The following is a 23,572-nucleotide window of genomic DNA, read 5'->3' as shown; positions in this document are numbered from 1 at the left end:
ATTTATCAATCAATTAATCAATCTATATTTTATCTATCCATCTATTATCTATCTATCTATCTATCTATCTATTATCTATCTATCTATTTATCTATCTATCATCTATCTCTCTATCTATTATCTATCCATATATTATCTATCTATCTATATATCATCTATCTATATATTCTCTATCAATCTATCTATCTATCTATCTATCTATCTATCTATCTATCCATCCATCTATCTATCTATCTATCTATCTATCTATCTATCTATCTATCTATTATCTATCCATCTATTATCTATTTATCTATATAGCTATCATCTATCTATCTATCTATCTATCTATTTATCTAACAATCTATCTATTATCTATCCATCTATTATCTATCTATCTATCTATCTATCTATATTATCTATCTATCTATCTATCTATCTATCATCTGTCTATCATCTGTCTATCATATATCCATCTTTATCTATCTATCATCTATCAATCTATCTATCTATCTTTCTATCTATCTCTATCAATAGTTTGCTACACAATCAAAAATGATTGGTTACAAGGAATTTTCTGCTGATCAGCAAACCTTTAACATTACATATTCAACTTTTAAAATGCAGCATTGTTTTCTGTTACTATGGCTCATAAAATCTGAATATTATATTAGTAACACCAGTTAAAATATCTAAAAAAAAAAAAAAAAAAAGCTTTGCAAACTGCCTTGAAACCACAAGTAAAATTGGAATTTTAAGTAGATTTATCACAATTGTGCCTATTCAGGTATGAGGAGAGAGTATATATTGTTTTTATTGATTAAATCAAACATTTCCCTGCAGGAGAAAGGAAGATCTTTGCATTTTTTTTCATTTAGCACTGATCAGAAAGGCAGCAATGAAGAACTAAGGAACAAAAATGCCAAAGGAGCTATGTATAGATTAGAATAGATGAAATGGCAATAGAACGTTACATATACAAACATTACAGAGTGTTTATCTACATAAATTATTTATTAGTTACATTGAGCCAAGCTGGCTTATATCAATCTAAAACAAAAAAACAAAAACAAAAACATACAGTTTCTTAAAAGATGAACTCAAAATGCTATAAAACCCCAAATACTTTATTTTGCGATTGAATAATGAAATATAATCCTTGTGTTTATTTTGATTCAACACAGCCACCAGCAATTTGTGTTTTACATTAAAATACTAGGAAATGTGTTTTTAATGAGTATTTGGTAGCAGTTTAACAGTTGGCCAATCCTTTGTTGTAAGTAGCGCATGACAAATAATCCTAACAAACAGTATAGTTATTTTGGGTGTAGAACTAGTTGTTTGGTGTAATAAGACAATTTTAGTGAATCTAGGCTCCCAGCCCTTGACACGACCCAGATTGCAGGGTGTTGGAACCTCTGCTACTGCTATTAATGCATGTTTCATAAATCATACAATAAAATAAATAAAATATTTATTAAGTTTCCAAATAATGGTACAACCACAAATTATTCACCCTAAAAGCCACGTTCAAAATCATCTATTATTTTACGGAACATGCTCAAATCTCACTGTTTCTCTCATTTTCTCTAGTTTCTATTGAAAGGGATTTTGGATAAAGAAGACCACTGTCTACCAAAAGCTAATAGGGTCTTAATATTGTCAGTATCAACAACAATAAATACATGAGCTTTCATGCACAGACATTTTTCTCTAGCGAAATTTCTGTACCAAATTGTGAGCTAGAATTGTTAAGACTAAATAAAACGCATACTCTATATAGAAAAAATAGAGAAATAAGGACTAGAGAAAAAAAATTGACAATTTTTATTCTGGCTGCTAATGAAAGAAATTCCATGTTCCATTTAAAGAATAAAAATAGCTCTATTACTAAACTTGATTGAGTTAAAGGCTTTTACATTAAGATAATTGAAAAATTCATGGCCCCAGCATGAGTTCTGTATTGTTATTTAGTGTAGAGGACACTAAAAAGAACAGTCACTATAGCAATAGAAGAGGCTGAATGCCCATACAAAAATACATTAAAAGTTATACTCATTATGATAATTCTAAATATTTAAAAGTTATTAAAGGTACATTAAACCCAAAATCTAATTCCCCAGAAAATATTTAATTATACCGTTGAAAAAAAAAATTGCAATGCATTTTCATTATTAATTTTGCCTGATTTTTCTGTAATTTTAACTCAATTTTAACAAATGTAATGTCTCCACTTCCTCAGAAAATCTGGTGTGCATTCCATGCAAGCCATTGCTTGGTCAAGTGTTAATAATAAAAAAGTGCTATTCTTAATCTGATTTCAACTCATGAAGATACAATACATCCATAATCATGCTATAAATAATAAAAAAAAAAATCTTCAAAGCTTGTATTCTTATATCACAAGGAAAATATGAATAATTCAGGAGGCAAAAGAAAGATACATAGTTATAGCTCTATATCCATTAAACACAGCTCGTTAGGAGCATGGGTGGTTCAAGACAATAAAAATTGGGGGTGACAAAATGTCACCTTAAGTTAAATATCAAGGATACAGGCAGTGACAGTGGGAGCTGTATTTTCTGCTATAACTTACTTGGAACATGTAGAACACAGGGCCAAAAAGGCACCAACATGCAAATTATTGGTAGCATTGAGTGGGGTGCAAAGAAATTCCTTAACCATCCCCTAGAGTCATCAATGCTTCTCCCTAATCTTTAAAGCATTTCTTTCTAGCACTTTTTAGCATACAACTACATACAAAGAGGGCCAAAATTCCTTTGTATTAATAGTAAGCAAGTCCTGACAAAAAAAGCCTCTGATTTAACATGTGTTATCACATGGATTTACCAAATATGGAGAGAAATGATTAATTATACTCATTGAAAAGATATTAATGGACAATATGATTTCACAAATCCTATAAACATATGTACAACATACAAGTACCAGAGAACAGGAAATAGAAACTAGACAATAACCATGTATGTGATCTCAATCCATGATGAAATGGGCTTACCATGTACTTGGAACCGTGTTTCTAAATGTTTAACTCTTTTTCCTAACATTATAGACTGTTATACCTTTATTAAAATATATATATATATATATTTCCTGGTTATAAATCAAAAATGTGTATATGGTTCCTCAACAATTTATTTGGTTAATGTAATCCCAAGCAAAAATATTATATTGGATGATAACATTTTAATGCTAATATGTTTCATCTGCTATTACAAAAGATAAGTAAATTATAGTCCTTGTGGTTTTTTTCATGATTAACTGATAACTCTTAAAAGTTGCAAATCAGTTCTTTTTGAAAGGAAATGAAATGTTATTTTTTATTTTATGCCACAATTTCTGTAATGAATTCATAAAAAATAACTCATAGAATACGGAAAAGCAAAATGTAGGGAGTTTTCCAGAGAAGGTATAATTTTCCCTGCATGCTGCTATACCAGTGAGATCAGTATAAACTATATACTACAAACAGGAATGTTGGGTGGCATTTGGAATCATATGACTAACAAAAGAGAACACATTCATTATCCTTCTTGAGCCTATTATCCAAGACATGTGAAATTAAGGCTTAATAGCAGCCTATTTCAGTGCCAAGTGAATCTCACCATCGTTTCACCTGAGAAAAAAGTAATAGATGCAATATATTTATATTGTTAACTTGGTTCCAATTCATCATGTGTGCAATGCAGAGGGTTTCAATATTTAAGATGATTTTTTTCTAAAATGTAAAACATTAAGGGCCAGCTTACGAGTGATGCGCTATCTTAACGTGCACCTGTTAAATAGCCAGCCATTACAAGTGGCTGGTTAATGCTACCGCAAGCTCGCGGAATCACGTTGCACTAGAATTCATTAACCAGATCTCAGGTTAGTGAAAAAAAGTTAACCCAATTTCCCCCAAAATAACGAGGACAGTACAGTAACATCAAATAAACATATGAGCATGTTTTTTGTTTTTTTTAAAGTGCACAATGCAGTTATAAGGGGTTAAAGTGAGAGGATGTGGGTGTTAGAAAAAAATGGCACTAAAAGTGCCTTTACATGGGGGTCAATCGGGGACTGTGTTTTCACTATAAATAAAAATGTATGTGCTTATATACATAGTATATGTATGTGTTAATATGTGTATATACACTTATAAACACATAAATATTTATGTATATATTCATATACAAATATATTTATATATTGCTGCCCAATGCTGCGTGAATTGCTCTCTGCGCTGCACTTGGTGGTTTGCCATATCTATCGGCATCAGTACTTGGCTAACGGACAATGCCAACATGAGGTCACGTTTGCATTGCACCTCACTTGTAATACCAGCGCACATTTACCATTAGTCTGTTAACAGAAATAATGAAAATAAGGTACTGATGAAAAATTACTGATAAAATCATTGGTATGATAGTCTTGTTAATATGAAAAATATAAAATATATATATGTGAAGAGGATATCTTAATATACATAGATAGTATTTGGCTCCCAAATATTTAGTGAATTGACAGCAGCTGTTCTCATAAGACTAGTATTTCAGGATTTGATGACTTCAATTTTACCAAGTTTCAACCATACATGGAATCCGACCATGGGCAGAATCATGGTGGCTGGGAGCAGAGTTGTGGCTGTTTCATGATTGGATGGGGATGGCTTGGGGAGGTAAGGTGTTATGTGGGAGGTATAAAAGTAGTCTATGCCATGGCCTCAATAAGGTAAAGAGAGCAATGGGATGGACATCATAACAGGGCTCCTCCACCATTGCGATGGGAAAGTTGGCAGCTCTGTATGTATTTATGTATTATCTACTTTGAATTATTACATGTGATTGTCTTCAAAACATTTAACAAAGTAATTTTTTCCCCATAAAATAATTCAACTCATGGACATCTGCAAATTCTCCTAAAGTTTTGTTTAATTCTTCTTATGTCTCAGTAAGTGGTCATTAAATGAACAGGTGCTCTTAAAGCAAAACCAGCAACTTTTTTTTTAAATGCTGCCTATTTATTATGTAGTGGCATATATATGGACATTTCTTTTACCAGTGATTTATTTATTATCTGAGATTGTTTAGGTGTTGAAAATCATCTGCCACCACAACACTTCCCACCCTCAACAATTTTAGCTCTTATTTGCCTTATATGTTTCTAGCAACCAGAGAACCAATGGAGGGACCATGCACCCCCACTAGATGGCCAGAGATCATTAATTTATAAAGTGAAAATATAAAAATAAAGACTTTGAAGACACCATTCCATAGAACTACCACTCAATGTGTGCTGTTGTCCCTTGACAGCAAAGCTAGGTACCATAGGCCAGGATTAAGTTTTGGTTTTATTTACAGATGTGTTTTGGGACTGGGTAAAATATGTTCATAGGACAAAGACCTGAAAAGTGTAGATAGAACACATTTTTTTAGACGGATATTCCTTGTATCTAGATATTTGTATATACAAAGAAACTAGAGAAGTTATACACAAAAAATATAATAAAATGTTTGTTAACTTGTTGACTAAAAATTATAGTGAAACTTATACATACAGCCCCAGTTCCCAACTTGGGAACTTATCTCCCTCTCTTTGCAGCTAGCTTGCAGTAGAAAATGATTGTCCCCTGCCCACAGTTATTATTACACAAGGATATCCTTTTGCAATGCCAATTCCTGCTAAGACACAACCAATAACATGAGAGCAGGGCATGTCTATCACCCCAAACAAGCAAGTTTGGGTGATCTATCTCCACCACCTCCTATGCTTAGCACTTGGAGCCCATAATCTTGTGTAAAACTTGAAAGCTGTGCTTTATGTATTGCTATTTTTTCTCATTATTTTTGTGGTTGTTTTGGTTCTCTTTTTATCCAAAATACCACTTTTACAAAAATGATAGCTTATTTCACCTATAATATTCATCATATTAAAAATTTAGTTGAATCACAAGGTTGTTCAATGGTTTTGTCTGAATTCCACACATAAATATTCTATCACACCTAATGTCCTTAAGAGACAGCTGCTAAAAGTCATATGTGAATGAACATTATTTTTCTATTAACATTTCTGGTGCCATTTCTTATATCAAAATGCCTTGAGCAAATATGACAAGGACACTGACAGCTGACATTTTAAGGACATGTACACATAAAGTATGATTACTATGATTACTAAAACATGGGTTGCATGCCCTTGTTCTGTTTTTTCCTTTGTTAAAATCAACATTTTCTGAGATAATTCAGATGCACAGATACTGATATAAAAATCCAGTATAAAACTGTTTAAAAACTTACTTAGAAGCTCTCAGTTTAGCTTTGCTGAAAAGGTAGCTGGAAAGCCCACTGCAAGTGGGAAATAAGACACTCCCCCCCCCCTTCTTTTGCATATAAAAAGACCCTTTACACAAACAGGAGCGAGCTGGAGAAGGTAGCTGACGGTATTCTCATAAAACTTTGGGAATTGATTAGGAGTCTGAAAATCAGAGCAATGTTATTTAAAAATAAATAATAAAAAAAAAAAAACTTTATGGGCTATATAAATAGATCATCTACAAAACATTTAAGCAAAGAAAAAATGAGTCTATAATGTCTCTTTAAAGTATTTTTTTCATTTCCCCAGAGATCGTGGAGTGCATCCTGGATCAAAAACTCTCACTCACAGGGACTGCTTAATCAGCTCATAAACTGTCTTTAAACAATGCTCCTAGATAACAATGTCCCTAGACTGCAAAAGAATACAAAGTTTGCTAAGAAAGTGCTTTTTAAAACATATATAGGTTGTTTATTATTGTTATCAGGTATTTGTAGAGCGCCAACATATTATGAATAAAAATACTCTTCTGTCCCTCTAAGGTGACTTTGTCCATTTAATATAAAGCTACATGAGTCACAATTAATATGCATAAAAGATTTCTTTAGCATTTGATAGGAAAAAAATTGTTTCAGTGCAATGTGTTAAAACACATTCAAACATAGGACTCAGATATTATAAACTGCTGTGAGCAAACCCTATGTGTTGTCAATATTCCTTATACGGTTGCATTACATTTCTTTGATAAATATGCCAATACATATTCTCCCCATAACTCATGTTTGCCTATTACACAGCACAGTGGGCAGCAATCAGAGGTGTGAAAGAGATGCTGGTATGTGTCATTGTCGATTTAGCAAGCAATACACAGCTTTAAACTTCATAGGATTTCATAACAAATCCACAGTTATACTTGTGTGGTGCAAAAAAATAAATAAATACATAAAACCTTCATGCATGGTGCAAGCATCAGATCCAACTAAGCTATCAGTGCTTGACCTTAAGTGTTTTCATGTTAAACTTAAGATGTTAAGGCCAACTTGTACTATACAAAACAGACAAGTGGCATATATATCATGGATAAGTATCATAATGATACCTACACCACTAGCAACTTTGTCAGTATTACAATTACAGATTGTTTTACCAAATCCAGAATAAGAATTAAACACAAATATATAAAATATATAATCATATCAATAAACCTGGCCAACATACGTTTCTTTAACCTGTATGTCAATATTGAGACATCAAAGATTTCTACTGTATATTAAGCAACAAAAGATGCAAGAGGATTGCAAATCTTTGTCCATTTAGGGGTCTTGTGACTGATGTAAGTTTGCTAAAAGAACTGCTTTTGAGCATTCTTGTGAACACCTCCTACTGGTGTTCCCCATACACTACTATCAATTCCCTCCTGCTCTGACAGTGCTCTATAGAAATAAAATAGCTTACTAGAAGGAAGGGTAGAAGTAGAAAGATTAATGATCAAAGGCTAAAGCTACTTTGCTGCCTTAAAGACACAGAATGCTTTATTAATCCCTTTGTCTGCCAAAGGAAGCTCTCTGAAGCACTATATAGCAACCAAGATCTGCATTCATGTTTCTAGATTACTGTTACTGCAGCTTTCTCTGGCAGCCAAAAGGTTAAATTAATTAGGGCCAACAATCAGAACAATCAATGCTTCTATATTTCCATATTTCATTCCAGCCTTCTTTGTCAATCAAGAGGTTAAATTCATTGTGACCAACCACCAAAAGGTAAAAACGACATCCATGTGGCCAACCTGCAAAGCAACAACTGAATCCACATTTGAACTTAACACATTTCATTGCAGCCTTTTTGGTAGCTGTAATAGTTAATTTCATTTTGACCAACCACTAGAAGCAACAACTGTATACATATTTTTAAATTTATACATTGAATGTCTAGACTTGGCCCAACCTCCAAAGGTTAACATTGATTAAGATCATTTCAAGTGAGCTGAATATTTTATGAAACCTAAAAAGTTGTGCTACAGAGACCAGAATGTTAAATCAGTGCAAGTGGGGAAGCTATAAAGATAGTCGCTGTCCATTTCAGCACCACGCTTTTAAGTATAGATATTTCTATTTTACAAATACTATACCCTAAAAACTTTACACATTCATTGTTCCCTGTGTGCAGACATTTCTTATTATTCACAGAGCAAATAAGTCACATACCATAGACAATAAAAAGCAGTCAACCTTCCACGTATCTTTATCAAATAATTTATAAACAGAAAAGCACTAGAATGCAATCCAAAATAGCCCTTTCTTCTTGTAGTTCTTAGATAGCAGTGTTACTGTAACCTGACAAATTCTCTGAATTATACAACACTGATGGTAGTAAGGTTTACAATAAATTAAAATATTGCAGATGACTTTTGTTAACGCATTGCTGGATCAGGCAATATTATTTTGATTTCTGAGCACGTTTTGAAAAGAGACTTTGAAATACCAGTTATCATATCTCAGCTCCATATTCCTATAAGCATTTGGCCAGAAAACTAAAATATCACATACTCTAAGGTAATGGTTTTACTCTGCAACTGTTTAATGAGTTCAACACTGTCAATTTGCATGCAGCACTTTTAAGCACTTTGCAATCAATCAAGTTTTTATCCTGATTCCCTCATTATTTCCATAAATTAAGAGATCTTAACATGCAACTTCACTAATATTGAATGCAAATTATCACATCACATTTTGAGTATAAAATGCAAAACGGTGAAATATATGACATGTGGTGTAGAAAATTTACAAAATCATGTTTTTGAATTATTCAGTCATATCTTTAAACCATCAGGTCGCATTTCAATTCTCTAGAGATACAGACTTAATAATTCATTATAGAAACTTGCAGGTGCAAAGCTTGCATTTTCCCTGTAAGCTTGTTAATATGTATGTGATTTTCCCTTTAAAATACTGCAGCAATTCCTTAGCCACAAGACCTAAGAGAAGTAACCTAGGATATAGCAAAATGAAGCATCTCTTTCACACAGCAGGTACAAAAAGTACATTACACATTGCTGGAATGGATCAGCATAAAGTATTCGTTATTTAAAGAATAAATTGGAGTATTTCTGTACTCACCAGATACTGGAAGATCTGAGCAGAGCAGAGTCAATCCAAGTAGCAATAAAAACAGCTTTGGTACTGAATAAAATCCAAGACTATTCTCCATATTTCAACAAACACCTCCGAATATATGTGTCCTGATCCCTAACACACACATACACACCACTTGTATTTCCCCTTTGGTGTCCTCCTGGTTTTAGCACATAAAGTTAATTTCAGTCCAGTGGTCCAGATCCCCCCAAAAATAAAATAAGAGAAAGAATAAAAAAATAAGTAAAAATGTACAAAATAAAAACTCAGAAAAAGCTGTAATGGCAAATTGCAGGTTCCAATAAAAAGCATCCAAAATAGCCTTCAGAGTTAAATCCCTGTGCATGAAGATTTAATATTTAATTCCATCTTGAAATTGAAAGAAAATGATTTTAAAAATGATGAATGGAAAAAATATATTGAGAACCTTTTTTCTTGGTGGAGAAGAAAAAGGAGCAGGTTTAGACCTCACTTGTTACTAGAACAGGGCACCAGCAGTGTATGTGAGCTAAGAGTCAGCTATGTACATCCATTGATCCAGCGAAGTGGAGAGACTGAGAGATAAAACGTGGACATGGGATGTGCAGGAACTGGATGAAATGGGATTGCAGTGAGAAAGACAGAAGAACCCAGTAGCAGCTCCTTTGTTTAATGTTACTGTCATAAAATGAGCAGCGGTGCCCTCTATAGGCCAAGAGCGGCAATTGCTTTCTCTGTAGCAATCATTGACAACGAGATATGGCACAACACATTATATCTCATCATGTTGATTCTGCAGGAACGCTGGCTTCATTTAAATGCAAGATTAAAGTGACACTATGCTTTTCAATGGTGGAAGAATATGTCCATTCTGTTTATTTTACAATGAGTAAAACGTGTTTACAATCTACTCTTACAGCTTTAAAGTTCCTATAGAAATCTGAACAGCTAATTAATTTCATTTGTTGCCAGAGTTTTGTCTAGCATATGTATATATCTGTTTCTATAAACACGTTCAATTCTGTTTTCAAATATAACTAACGAAACTAACTGAACACCCACAAATTCAGATCTTGCATGGAACAGTCAATAGATGGTTTATTAAAGGGATACAAAACTACATTTTTTCCCCTTTGATTCGGACAGAGCATATAATTCTCATTGTATTCTTAGTTGAAAAAGATATCTAGGTAGGTCGTGTGCACATTTCTCTAGCAGTACACGACAAAAAGCACTGCTGCAACCTACTGTCCCTGTAAAGGTATAGCAGAGATATAAAACGTTTGCAATATATTACTCCAGTCACATGCACCCTTCTAAACATTCATACATGCTTTTAAACAAAGGATACCAAAAGACCAAAATAAATTGGATAATAGAAGTAAACAAAAAAGATTTTGTTTTTAAATATTTTTACACTCTGACTCATGGTAGAAAATCTATATATTATTTTTTAGTGTTAAAGGGATAGTCAAGTCCAAAAAAGCCTTTCATGATTAAAATAGGGCATGTCATTTTAAACAACTTTACAATTTACTTTTATCAACAGTTTTGCTTTGTTCTTTTGGTATTCTTAGTTGAAAGCTAAACCTAGGAGGTTCATATGCTAATTTCGTAGACCTTGAAGGCCGCCTCTAATCTTAATGCATTTTGATAGTTTTTCACCACTAGAGGGCATTAGTTAATTTGTTTCATATAGATAACATTGAGCTCATGCACGTGAATTTACCATGGATACAGCTCTGAATGGCTAAAATGCAAGTCTGTCAAAAGAACTGAAATAAGGGGGCAGTCTGCTGAGGCTTAGAAACAAGGTAATTACAGAGGTAACACTTGTATAATTATAACTGTGTTGGTTGTGCAAAACTGAGGAATGGGTAGTTAAAGGGACAGTCAAGTATAAATTAAACTTTCATTATTCAGATAGGACTTTTAATTTTAATTGACTTTCCAATTTACTTTTATCATCAAATTTGCTTTTTTCTCTTGGTATTCTTAGTTTAAACTAAACATAGGTAGGCTCATATGCTAATTTCTAAGCCTTTGTGCACATGGGCCATATAGATAACACTGTGTTCAGGCACAGAAAGTTATTTAAGATCTAGCACAATACAATGCTAAATTTAAGACAATAGATAATAAACAGTCACAGACAGTCATGTGATCAGGGGGCTCGAAGAAGGTTCCTATATGCAAGGTAATCACAAAGGTAAAAAGTACATTAATATAACTGTGTTGGTTATGCAAAACTGGGGAATGAGTAATAAAGGGATTATCTAGCTTTTAAAACAATAACAGTTCTATGGTTGACTGTCCCTTTAAGGGATTATCTATCTTTTAAAACAACAACAATTCTGGTGTTGACTGTCCCTTTAAAAGGCACTTTTTTTTATTTTCTATGTTTTAAAAAAGCAAATTTAATTTGCAAAAATATGTTATGCCAGATCTCTCACAAAAAGTAGACATTCCTAGTTTAAGTAAATGACAAACAAAATGCACTTATGCGAGTGGTATAACATTATTGTTTCAAATCTCCATTAAGAGGCAAATGGAACTAGGAATTTTTGGAATTTATGAACACTGGAAAATACTTTTGCTTATGACATTCTTTAATGATATTGCAATTTTTGCAGGACTAAAATAAAAAAAAGAGCAGAGATGTTTTTAAAAAGTGATTGCTTCAGAGTCATTATCAAAGTCAAAATTAATAGAACCAAATGCTAGAGGATTCTATTTAATGGAAGCCTCTGCAGTATAATGTTAAAAGGTTGTAAAAATACTCAAGGTACAGAGGTTTCGAACCATGACCATTTCAAGCAATTTTTGTTAATCAGGTAAGATATATACTGTATATATTCAAGACAATCTGCAAAATGTCACTTAAAGGTAATACAGGTGGCCCTCGATTTACAACGGTTCAATTTGCACCGTTTCAGAATAACAACCTTTTTTTTCAGTCATGTGACTGCTATTGAAAAGCATTGAGAAGCAGTGCATTGATTAAAATAGCCAGTAGGCGGAGCTGTCCACTTGTGTTGCAGCAAAGATATGCAAACCAAGCAATCTAAAATTAATCAGTATAACTAGACCTGAGCTATCAAGCAGCCTTCATAGGAACAAAATCTTCCATGGATCTCAGCCCGCACGTCTTGAAATTCTCTTTCTGGGAAATAATCTATCTATCCAATCTATCTATTTATTATAGATTTGATAGATAGATAGATAAATAATTTCCCAGACAGAGAATTTCAAGACGTGCGGGCTGGGACCCTAGGTAAGGTTCCCAGAGGCAGTTGCGGCGCCCGAGGCTCTGATTAGAACAGAGCACTCTGGAGCGTATCTACCCTCGGCCGAAATCGGAACATTCTGTTCTTTATTTAGTTTGTTAAACTCAAATATTATTTAACATCATGTTCTTTATTTATTTTGTTAAACTCAACTATAAAAATTAATGAAATTAACATAATATTATTATTTAAAATCATGTTCTTTATTTATTTCGTTAAACTCAACTATAACAATTAAAAAAATATAATACAAACAATCAAACGGTTTAAAATATTAGATCTAGGAAATGAATTTGCAGTCACAAATTGTGTCTGGAGTGTTTCTGCCCTCGGCTGAAATCGGAACATTCTGTTCTTTATTTATTACATTCTTCGGCTTCTTTTTCAATAAACAGTTTACATGAGAGAAACAAACTTTTCTAAAAAGCTAAAGTCCTTTTTTTTTTTTTTGCACTTTAACTTGTGCCTAGTAGGTAATGTGCAGATTATCTAGGTAATTTGCAGATTACCTAGGTAATGTGAGAAATGAAACAATTTTTCTGCACTTTAACTGATCACCCTAGTTAATCTGCAGATTAGCTAGGTAATGTGCACATTAACTGATTTCTGCACTTTAACTGTAACATATATATATATATTTCTTCCATAAAAAGAGATTTCACTGGATGACAGTTTAACTGGCTATTGATTCACAGACTTCAGAAATTATTGTAAAATTATCCAAAAAAGTATAAAATAAATAAAAAAAATATATAAAAAGAATCATTTTCAAAAACCTGTAGCTTTCTAGCTGTAGAAAACAAAGATCATACCATTTGCTCATTGGCATCCTCTGATTCAGCTAAGACCAAACATATATATATTTTAAACATTTTTCATCATTTTTTATGTATATTCACATACAGGGGACTAGACAGGGGTTAAAAGTTACTAGCCCAGAGTACCCTAATAATTCACGTCATTTCCTGCATCTGACCTGCTATATTGCCATCTAGTGGTCAGTTCCCAATATTGCATCATTTACTGCATTCTTTTCCTTTTTTTGGCAGCAAAGAGTAAAGATGCTGTGTTACAGGTAATTCACAAGCTACCACAATTTAAGATGAAGAGTTACGACAGACTCCTATTCATAATCCTGTCCATATTTTAAACAGGTCCAAGACTCTCCTCCAGTGTTACCTGCAGAGAAGATTGAAGCATTACCTGTAAACAGGATTGTTATCCTGGGCATCTAGCTGCTTCAGTGATGCTGTTGCTGCAGTTGTCTCAAATGCTTCTCCCATGCCGGGATCTTGTAGATGCTACCAGTTGAAGTCAGGCAATATATTTCTGTTCAAAGATTGGTGACACCTCATCGGGGCCTGATTCAGGATGACAAAATGGGGCTCCCTGTCACCCTACCCCCAGCCCCACTCACAACCACTTCCTATCCCGCCCCCAACTCCGTCCCATCCCAAATCTCACCCCACAGTTTTTAAAATGAAAAAATGAGACAAAACAAGTTAAAGTGACATTATACACCAATTTTCATATAACTTCATATAATAGACACTACTGTTAAGAATAATAGGCACAGATACTGATATAAACATCCAGTATAAAGTATTTAAAAAAATTACTTAGAAGCGCCCAGTTTAGCACTGTTGATAAGGTTAGGCTGGGAAAGCAGAAACAGGCAGAACCCCCCCTTCCCTGCATATGAAAAGACCCTTTACAAAACCAGAAGTAGGTAGTAGGGATGGGCGAATGTGTTTATATCTGAATTTGAATGTTAGAACTAATGTTATTGTAGAAATTCGATTTACATAATAGAATGTTGATAAGAACGAATATTCTTAAAAGTTTGATTTTCGAGTGTTATTTACAGATTTCAAATGTCACATTTGAATTCGAATGTCACATTCAAATTTGAATGTCACATTCAAATTCGAATGTTACATTCGAATGTCACATTTGAATTCGAATATTACATTTATAAAACACAATTGTAGACTAGAAACACTATTTTGAATGTCACATTCGAATCAAATATCACATTTGAATCGAATGTCACATTCGAATTTGAATATTACATTTATAAAACACAGTATTAGACTAGAAATACTATTTCAAATTTGAATGTCACATTCAAATCGAATATCACATTTAAAGCACGGTATTAGACTAGAAATACTATTTCAAATTCGAATGTGACATTCAAATTCGAATGTAGCATTCGAATTCGAATATTACATTTATTAAACACAGTTGTAGACTAGAAATATTATTTCAAATTTGAATGTCACATTCAAATTCAATTGTCACATTCGAATTTGAATATTACATTTCGAAATTGAATGAATACATAGCTAAACATTCTATTATTCGAATGAATATTTTCGAATTTTATTGAAAAATTCGAAAATGAAAATTCGAAAATAGAATGTTAGATAAACATTCGAAATTAGATTCGAACGAACGAATGTATCAAAATTCGTTTTAAGTAAATTTCAAATTTTTAGAAACATTCGCCCATCCCTAGTAGGTAGACATCAGTATACATCTAAAACATTGGGACTTGGTTAGGAGTCTGAAAATCAGCACAATGTTATTTAAAAATAAGCAAAACTATACATTTTTACAAAAACACTCCCAGATGGGCGATATTAATGGATAATCTGCAAAACGTTTATGCAAATAAAAATTTAGTGTGCAATATCCCTTTAAGGTAATGCACAACATTTTATTTAAATAAAAAAAATACAAATCCACAAATGTAGAGACCATAACAATGTATATATTGCAATATACCATTTGCACTATTGGAACACCCATATTATTTCTGTATATAATGAAGAATTATGTTGACATTAAAGGGACAGTCAAGTCCAAAAAAAACTTTCATGATTTAAATAGGGCATGCAATTTTAAACAACTTCCCAATTTACTTTTATCACCAATTTTGCTTTGTTCTCTTGGTATTCTTAGTTGAAAGCTAAAACTAGGAGGTTCATATGCTAATTTCTTAGACCTTGAAGACTGCCTCTAATCTGAATAAATTTTGACCACTAGAGGGCATTAGTTCAAATGTTTCATATAGATAACATTGAGCTCATGCACGTAAAGTGACCTAGGACTGAGCACTGATTGGCTAAACTGCATGTCTGTCAAAAGAACTGAAATAAGGGGGCAGTCAGCAGAGGCTTAGATACAAGGTAATCACAGAGGTAAAAAGTGTATTTATATAACTGTGTTGGTTGTGCAAAACTGGGGAATGGGTAATAAAGGGATTATCTTTCTTTTTAAACAACAAACATTCTGGTGTTGACTGTCCCTTTAAGGAACAGTTGAGTTGAACTAGGCCTTGTTTTTTATGTATTTGTTTTATGATGATAACAAGGACATTACTATGATGGAAACCTCAAGTTGCGACCTAACAAGACGGTCATACATACTATGTTAGAGAGGCATGATGATTCTTTTATCAAAAAGATGTAAAGATACAAATAAAGCTTATACAATTACAAGCATATTAAATACATTTCTAAGCCTTTTAATACTTAGGTTACATGACAAACTTCAATTTGATACTACATTTTAATGGGACCTTAATTAGCACAAAAGACTACTCTTGGGAAATAAAATAGTCAAAATGTAGGAGCAGGATGCCATAAATCTAGGAGCCAGGTATTTTTGGCAAATTTAAAAGTTGTATTATATGTAAGAAACCAAAATGCATTATCAATATAGGAACAAGACATTGAGGCAAAAAATGATAAATACTGGACTAATTATTTGTAGTGTTCCTGCTAATATGCAATTGTTTAAGATACAGATAGAGGAAAAAGTTAATTTACCTCAAATAATGCACCATCCTTATAAAGCCTCATACTTTGTGCAAGCTTGATAAAAAAAAATACATTTTGCACAATATGTCAAGAAGTTTGTTCTTAGGTCACTGCATAATGCAATAATTTATAATAAATTTGCATTTATCTAATTAGTACTACTAGCCAGGTCATACACATCCCATTCCTTACCCTCTCTGCTCCCCTCTTGCTCACAAAGCCCTCTTCTAACCTTCTGAACCCCCTTCACAACCAGGCAGCTCCTGTTAGCTCCTTCCTCAATACAATTTTCACCCTCACATCCTCCCTCTACCTCATACACAGCCCTTCCTCACCCTCTCAGCCCCTTCTCCCTCAAGCACAGTCCCCTCCTCATCCTTTAAGCCCCCCTCTCCCTCACACACAGTCCCCTCCTCACTCTCTAAGTCCCCTCTCCCTCACACACAGCCCCATCCTGACTCTCTCAGAGCCCCTCTCACTCACACACAGCCCCCTCCTGACTTTCTCAGCCCCCCTTTACCTCGTAAACAGCCCCCTCCAACCTCTCAGACCCCCTCTACCTCACACACTGCCCCCTCCTGACTCTCTCAGACCCACTCTGCCTCACACACAGCCCCCTCCTGGCTCTCTAAGACCCCTTCTCCCTCACACACAGCCCCCTCCTCACTCTCTTACCCCCTTTACCTCACAAACAGCCTCCTCCAAATGCTCTGGCCCACTGTCCCTTACACATAGCCCCTCCTGACTCCCTTAGCAAAATATATAAGCCCATAAATAACTTCCCTGCATGCCACATGAAAGGGCTCAGGTCACCTATGAATGCCATCAAATAAATGTAGCCTATTAAAGTATTTTTTTTAGAAATAGCAGCCAGCTATACTACATAATTATGTACTAAGACAAGCCATAGAAAGCTGTAATGATCTGATTTCATGTTTAAAATATTAATTTCCCCCCTAAATTTCCAGCTTTTACTTACCAAGTTTTGTGTATTTACAAGAGGAGGGATAGGAAAGGTTATGAGTAAGGTAGAGAGTCCTAGAGTTTATTAAAATAAGTTCTTTAAAATAAAAATACAGATGAACCTATTCATACTACTGGGTACCCACCTAATATTAAAAACAACAAGATGCACAGCTGGGCCCCACAGTCTATACACAAAGCTGCCTCATATTTTTTTTAAATAAAAATACAGATGAAACTCTTCATGGTACTGGGTACCCCCTTATATAAAAACAACAAGCAGCACATCTGGCACCCCACAGTCTATACACAAAGCTGCCTCATAATAATAATAATAATTAAAAAATACATATGAACTCTTCATGGTAATAGGTACCCCTTTATATTAAAACAACAAGCAGCACATCTGGCGCCCCACAGTCTTTACACAAAGCTGCCTCTGTCAGTGAGACAGGAAAACAGCAGCAGATTATGGGGGAATAGGAGGGTCCAGACTCCTGTACTACTACTCACCTGACTTAGTCCATGGTCGGTCCACCGCATACTGTCCAGGTGCCCATTGCCGCACCAGACTGTCCTCTGCTGCATCTCCAACACACACAGGGTGAACCCCCCCAAAAAATGCCCACATTCAGCACTGGTCAGAACACGCTGCTCCTCGTGCTCTGTAACTCCTGCTTTTTATCGCTGATCGCCCTCACCCTGACTCCTGCTCCACCCTCTTATTTATGCAAGGAGCCGGTTTATTTGAGGATTATAGTATAATCCTCCAATCAATCAGCTTGTTGCATGCTACCACCATCTCCTGACTTCCTGGGATTTTAAATGAACCTTGGGTGGGAAAAAAGCACCGCCATTTAAAAAAAAAAAAAAAATGTAATGGCAACATTTAAAAAAATATTAAAAATAAAAAGCACAAGGAACAGTTGGCACCAGCACGGGGCCCCCTTAAGCACGGAGACCTAGGCAGCCACCTTGCTCATCTGCCCTCTAAGGCCGGCCCTGATTGGGATCTTCCTCTGGCCCTTAATGCATTCCATCCCTAGGAGGGAGGTGTCCCTCTTAATTACTCTCCCAAAATAAAACCTAATAAACCTTTCATGCATTTTCAACTAAGAGCCTTTTTATTCCCTTCCTTTAGGATGACCATTATTCTTTTTCAGGTCAGATCTCTTTTTTTAGGTGGTATTCCAGTTTTATTTGTGTGTGAGATTGTGCTGTCATCTTTTTATCATGAAGACAATTTGGGGTTAGTAGCATACTGTTGTTATTTAGTTAGGTAGTCTCATATCCATGGAAAAAAATGACCAAGTTAACTAAGTTATTTTTATTCTTGTGCTTCTGGACATACCTAAGAACCTAAAAGTAGTAGGTGTCTGTGGTAACTGGCACTTAGATTGTGTTAGTTGGAGAGTATTCAGTTCTATCCACCTTCTAGGGGAGGGGTGTCGCATTGGTGATGATTATTTTAAATATCTTTATTTTTGTGTGCAACAAACAGATGAAATTGGATACATTCAACCAGAAATACACAGTACATGCTTATGCGTCAAGTGGTACCTTCACAACAGGTTTCTTCACATTTCCGGAACTGCATAATAATCAGACAATTTAATCCATCGTGCACTGTTTTCAAAACAAAAACAAATAAAACAGACAAATCAAATAACTCTTAACTCCCCGCTGGCATGATTACCTCTTGAGAACCTCCACCCCCCCCCCCCCTCAGGATACTCCATAAATCCAATCTACCATTCTCCTCTTAGTGCTGCTTCCAACATGTATTCTGTGTTCTTGAATGGTGCTATAATTATATTGCGGGAACTTTCTGGGAGTGTACGGCTAAAGGGTCCCCATTTATTAAAGAAAGACTTGACCCTAGTGGACATGTCTCCCAGTCCATCAGATTGCTCAATAAAGAGCTGTTTTAGTAACATCTGTTTTAGTTGTTGGACAGTAGGTGGATTTCTCTTAAGCCAATCCCTGAACACCAGGTGTCTTGCCATCAATACTATGTTATAAGTAAGTAGTTTATTACTCTTTGGTAGATCTGCAAAGTCAAGAAGCACAACATTCTGAAATGACCACTCCCCACTGGGAGCCCCTATCTTAGCTTTCACCCAGTATGCAGTCATCTTCCAAAATCTAAATAGTCTGGGACAACTCCACAGCATATGTTCAATGTCTGCGTCTATTAGGTCGCATCTAGGGCATTTGTTATCCCTGTCTGCTTTCCACCTTTGAAATTTCCTAGGGGTTATGTAGCTATTATGGAGCAATTTAAAATGTGATTCCCTCAACTCTGAGAAGAGAGTTGATAATTTGACTCTATGTGTGCCTTTGTCAATTTCATCTGCTGAAACGACCCTCGCCAGTTTTTTGCTCCATATGGTAGCCAGTCTAGCTGCGAATGCAGTCCCTGTCAGTCTATTCATTTTTGTGTACAGTGGTGAGATAGATGTGATGCCCTGTCTTGCTAGCTCTACGCTCTGCAGTATAGGTGCTTGATCCTTAGTGTGTCCCTCCTTCCGCAATGTGTTAAAATAATGTCTGGCTTGCAGATATGCATAATGATGATTCCTGGGCAGATTAAATGTGTCCCTCAAACTTTCAAAGGTCTGCATCAGTCCTCCCTGTGCCATCTCTGATTGACCCACTGTACGAAGCCCCTGCTCCCTCCAGTGTAGGAAAGCTCTGGTCATTATACCCGGTGGGAACTCGGGGTTACCACACCATTGTAGATATGGAGTCAGTCTATGGTCCCCTCCTAGTCTTTTACAGAACAGCCTCCAAGCTCTCGCTGGTTGGCTCAGGAGCTCTATGTCCCTTAAGTATCTAGTCGCCTGAGTCTGTGTCATGTGCGGGATCATCTCCAGAGCCCACGGTCTCACCAATTCGCCCTCTAATTGGAGATCTGTAAACCTCCCTTGCCCCGTGATCCAATCTATAACAAATTTACATTGGGCCGCCCAATTATAAAATTCAAGGTTGGGTAATGCTAGTCCTCCTTTTTCTCTCGGGGTAGTAAATTTAAGATAACTAATCCTGTGCTTCTTGTCACCCCAAATAAACCCAAGCACTTTTCTTTTAATGTGGTTCAAGTCAGTTTTCTTTAATATCACATGTGTGTAGGATCAAAGATTCTTTTTTGGAGTTTCTAAAGCTCTGGGGAGTGATGGTCTTTCCGTTTGGATTGCGAAATCTATCTGCGGGGACCTGAGGGGCAATATTAAAATCTCCGCCCATAATGATGGGTGATGTTGTGAACTGAATAATCTCTGCCTGTAACTCCCTCCAAAAGTGATGTTTCTGTTTTTGTGGACCATACACCCCTATCAAAGCAAACTGCATTCCCTGAATTTCCAGCTGTAACATTACTAACCTTCCCTCCCTGTCTACCAGGGTTTTGGTGATATTATAATTTAGATTTTTCCTGAATAAAATAGCTACTCCCCTAGCCCTCCTTGACTCATATGTAGTACATATAACCTCTCCCACCCAACCCTGCTTCAGTTTCTGATGCTCAAGTCGTGACAGATGAGTCTCCTCAAGCACAGCTATATCTATTCTTTTAGAGTTTAGGTACCTCAAGATGGCTCTGCGCTTTTGTGGAGATGTTATGCCACCTACATTCCAGCTCATAATATGTAGATTATGCATGATGTAAGTCTAAATTGGTGGGTGCCTTATAGGGTAAATATGAGTCTTTAGGCAGGTTTAATAGTCTACTGTGTATGAGTTCTTTTAGGTGTTTCAAAATTGTCTTACCACCAGGTAGCAACATAGGAACATTTTTCCTAGTCCTGGAGTCCCGGGGAGGGAGGAGAGTTTCACGCCAGCTAACTAAAGAAAAGATTAACACAATCATTAACCATACAAAGAAAATAAACACACATGGTGACAAATAAATTTCCGCAAGCCAAGATGGTTGGGTTCCCCACATTTTAGTGCCTTCACAGCACCTAGTTCAGCTACTAAATAAGGGTTGACACCATATCACACCACACCTCCCCTCCTAAGTTGGTTAACTCTGCTTGGCAATATAATCTTATCCCCCCTCTCACTTTACGTCAGTTTCTTACCTTGTACTATCTAGTGAGATTGCCACTTAGGTTTCTAAGGCCTTCTCATGCCGAAATCTTGACTACTCTCCAGTTTATTGGATAAATTCTCATCCCATTACAGCTATTTAACTCAAGTGGCCGCCTGTAACCCATTATCTATGCTCCCTATCCTTCATTTCTAAATATGGGGTGTTGTGATATACAGGTCTAATGCTATGTGGGTGAGTAAGTACTTTGTAGATCAGGGCCGTTAAACCCAACTGTCACTGATCATCAAGTGGCCCGGTGCCTGAACCTGTTAGTTTGCTACCTGAGCAGTCTCTTAAGTCTCATTTCTAGTTACAAAGAAAAAAAAACCCGCATTATTAACTCTTTAAAGACAACAACTGCAAATAAAATAGACATGAGGCTTGTCCATCCTCCCACTCCCCCCCAAATGAGTGACTTGGAATAGTTGAAAAGTCTCTCAGGTATGTCACAAACCCCAACTCTATCAGTTCATCATAATAGTTTTGAGCATGTTACCAGTCCTTTGGTCTGTGGACACTTCAACCTCAGGTTTCTTTGTCAGATAGCTCTTGCTCGAGTCTCAGGAACTTCTGTAGTTGTCTGGGGTCATCAAAAAACTTAACACCCTGCTGGGTCTGGAGTTTGAGCTTAGCTGGAAACAATAAGGAAACAGAGCGCCCTGCTTCTATTAGGGTTTTGCAATAGGGAGAGAACTCCCTCCTTCTCCTAGAGATCTCTGCAGAGTAGTCCTGGAAGATGAGAATCTTCTTCCCCTCAAACATCAGGGGAGAACACTGTTGGTAGGCTCTGAGGATTGAGATTTTATCTTTGAAGTTCAAGTAGCGTACCATCACCTGTCTAGGGCCTCTGGATACTCTTGGATCCTGATTGATAATGCCAACTCTGTGGGCTCTTTCAGCTACACAAGGTATAGCTGCTGGCGATAGTTTCAGTAAGGTGGGTAAGCTTTTTTCTGCGAAGTCCAGCAGGTCAGTATTCCCAACAGATTCTGGAAGGCCCACTATGCGCAAGTTATTCCGCCGTGAGTGGTTCTCAAGATCGTCAATTTTTTCAAACAACTGCTTATTCTGGGCCTCCAATGCTGCTACTTTATTAGAGTTTTCACGCTGTCTGATTTCTCCATCTCCCACCCTCTGCTCGATGTGTTGGACGCTCGAGGAGAAAAATTTGAACTCTGATGATAAAGAGTCCATCCCCGTTTGCAACTGTTTTATCTTGGGCAAAAAAAGCGCTGATATTTGGGATATTATAGGGTGGGTTTCTGTCTGTTCCTCCTCTCCAGCCTCCGCCGCAACATCAGCAGCATGGACTTCTACCATGGTCTTGGCCTTTTTATCATGGTGTTTCTGCCTGCCCGACATGGTGCCAGTGGCTTTCACAAAACTAGTATAGTATCTCTGCATACACTATATGTCTGCCTAGATTGGGGGTAACAACCGCAAGTAGGTCAGTATTGGTTTGCCACTAAAGTCAGAGAAAGGGGTAAATGACCGAACCCCACTTGGATGTCTTTGTTAGTGTCTCTCAGTGCTTCAGCTGTGTGGGGGATTCGGATGATGGAGGGTCTAATGTAGTGTTAGGCATCTACCTCATTGCTAAGGTCTTTCCTTTCCTCTCACAGCCATCCAAAAACCTGCCAAACAGGACCACATCCTGCGAATCTTCCTCCCTCTAAGAAGTCTCAACGATTGTTTAACTATGACAATGCGGGCCCCAGTGACGCAGCAGAGTTTATCTATCTTGTCCCTGAGGGAACTGTTTGTCTCTTCTTCAGCCCTTATTTAATGTATGCTATCCCCTCTTGTGATAATCGTGGCCTGGGGAGTGTTGAACGTAAATTGACACTGCTCCACTTTTAAGATGCAGGCCTGTCTGCCACGAGGTCAACCGATTGCTGCAAAAGTTTTTGGGTCAGGGTAGAGTTGCTTTGGGCCGGAGCGTGTAGTTATGTTAGGGGCTTGTTCTTATATCTGCCAAGTCTAAATCAAGGCTACATCTGA

General features: G+C 36.1%; 1 protein-coding gene across 1 annotated transcript in view; it reads right to left on the bottom strand.

Annotated features, from left to right (window-relative positions):
* DCC (DCC netrin 1 receptor) overlaps positions 1-9,541 on the bottom strand; it is a 980,012-nt gene extending 970,471 nt beyond the window's left edge. Inside the window, exon 1 of the mRNA XM_053701117.1 lies at positions 9,408-9,541. Within this exon, the coding sequence (XP_053557092.1) occupies positions 9,408-9,498 (91 nt within the window). The 5' untranslated portion in view covers positions 9,499-9,541. The remainder of the gene's footprint in view (positions 1-9,407) is intronic.
* Positions 9,542-23,572: the final 14,031 nt, after the last annotated feature.

Source organism: Bombina bombina, chromosome 2 (assembly GCF_027579735.1).
Source record: "Bombina bombina isolate aBomBom1 chromosome 2, aBomBom1.pri, whole genome shotgun sequence".
Classification (NCBI taxonomy): Eukaryota; Metazoa; Chordata; class Amphibia; order Anura; family Bombinatoridae; genus Bombina; species Bombina bombina.
The sequence above is the reverse complement of the archived record's forward strand: the minus strand, read 5'-3'. Positions and strand labels throughout refer to the sequence as shown.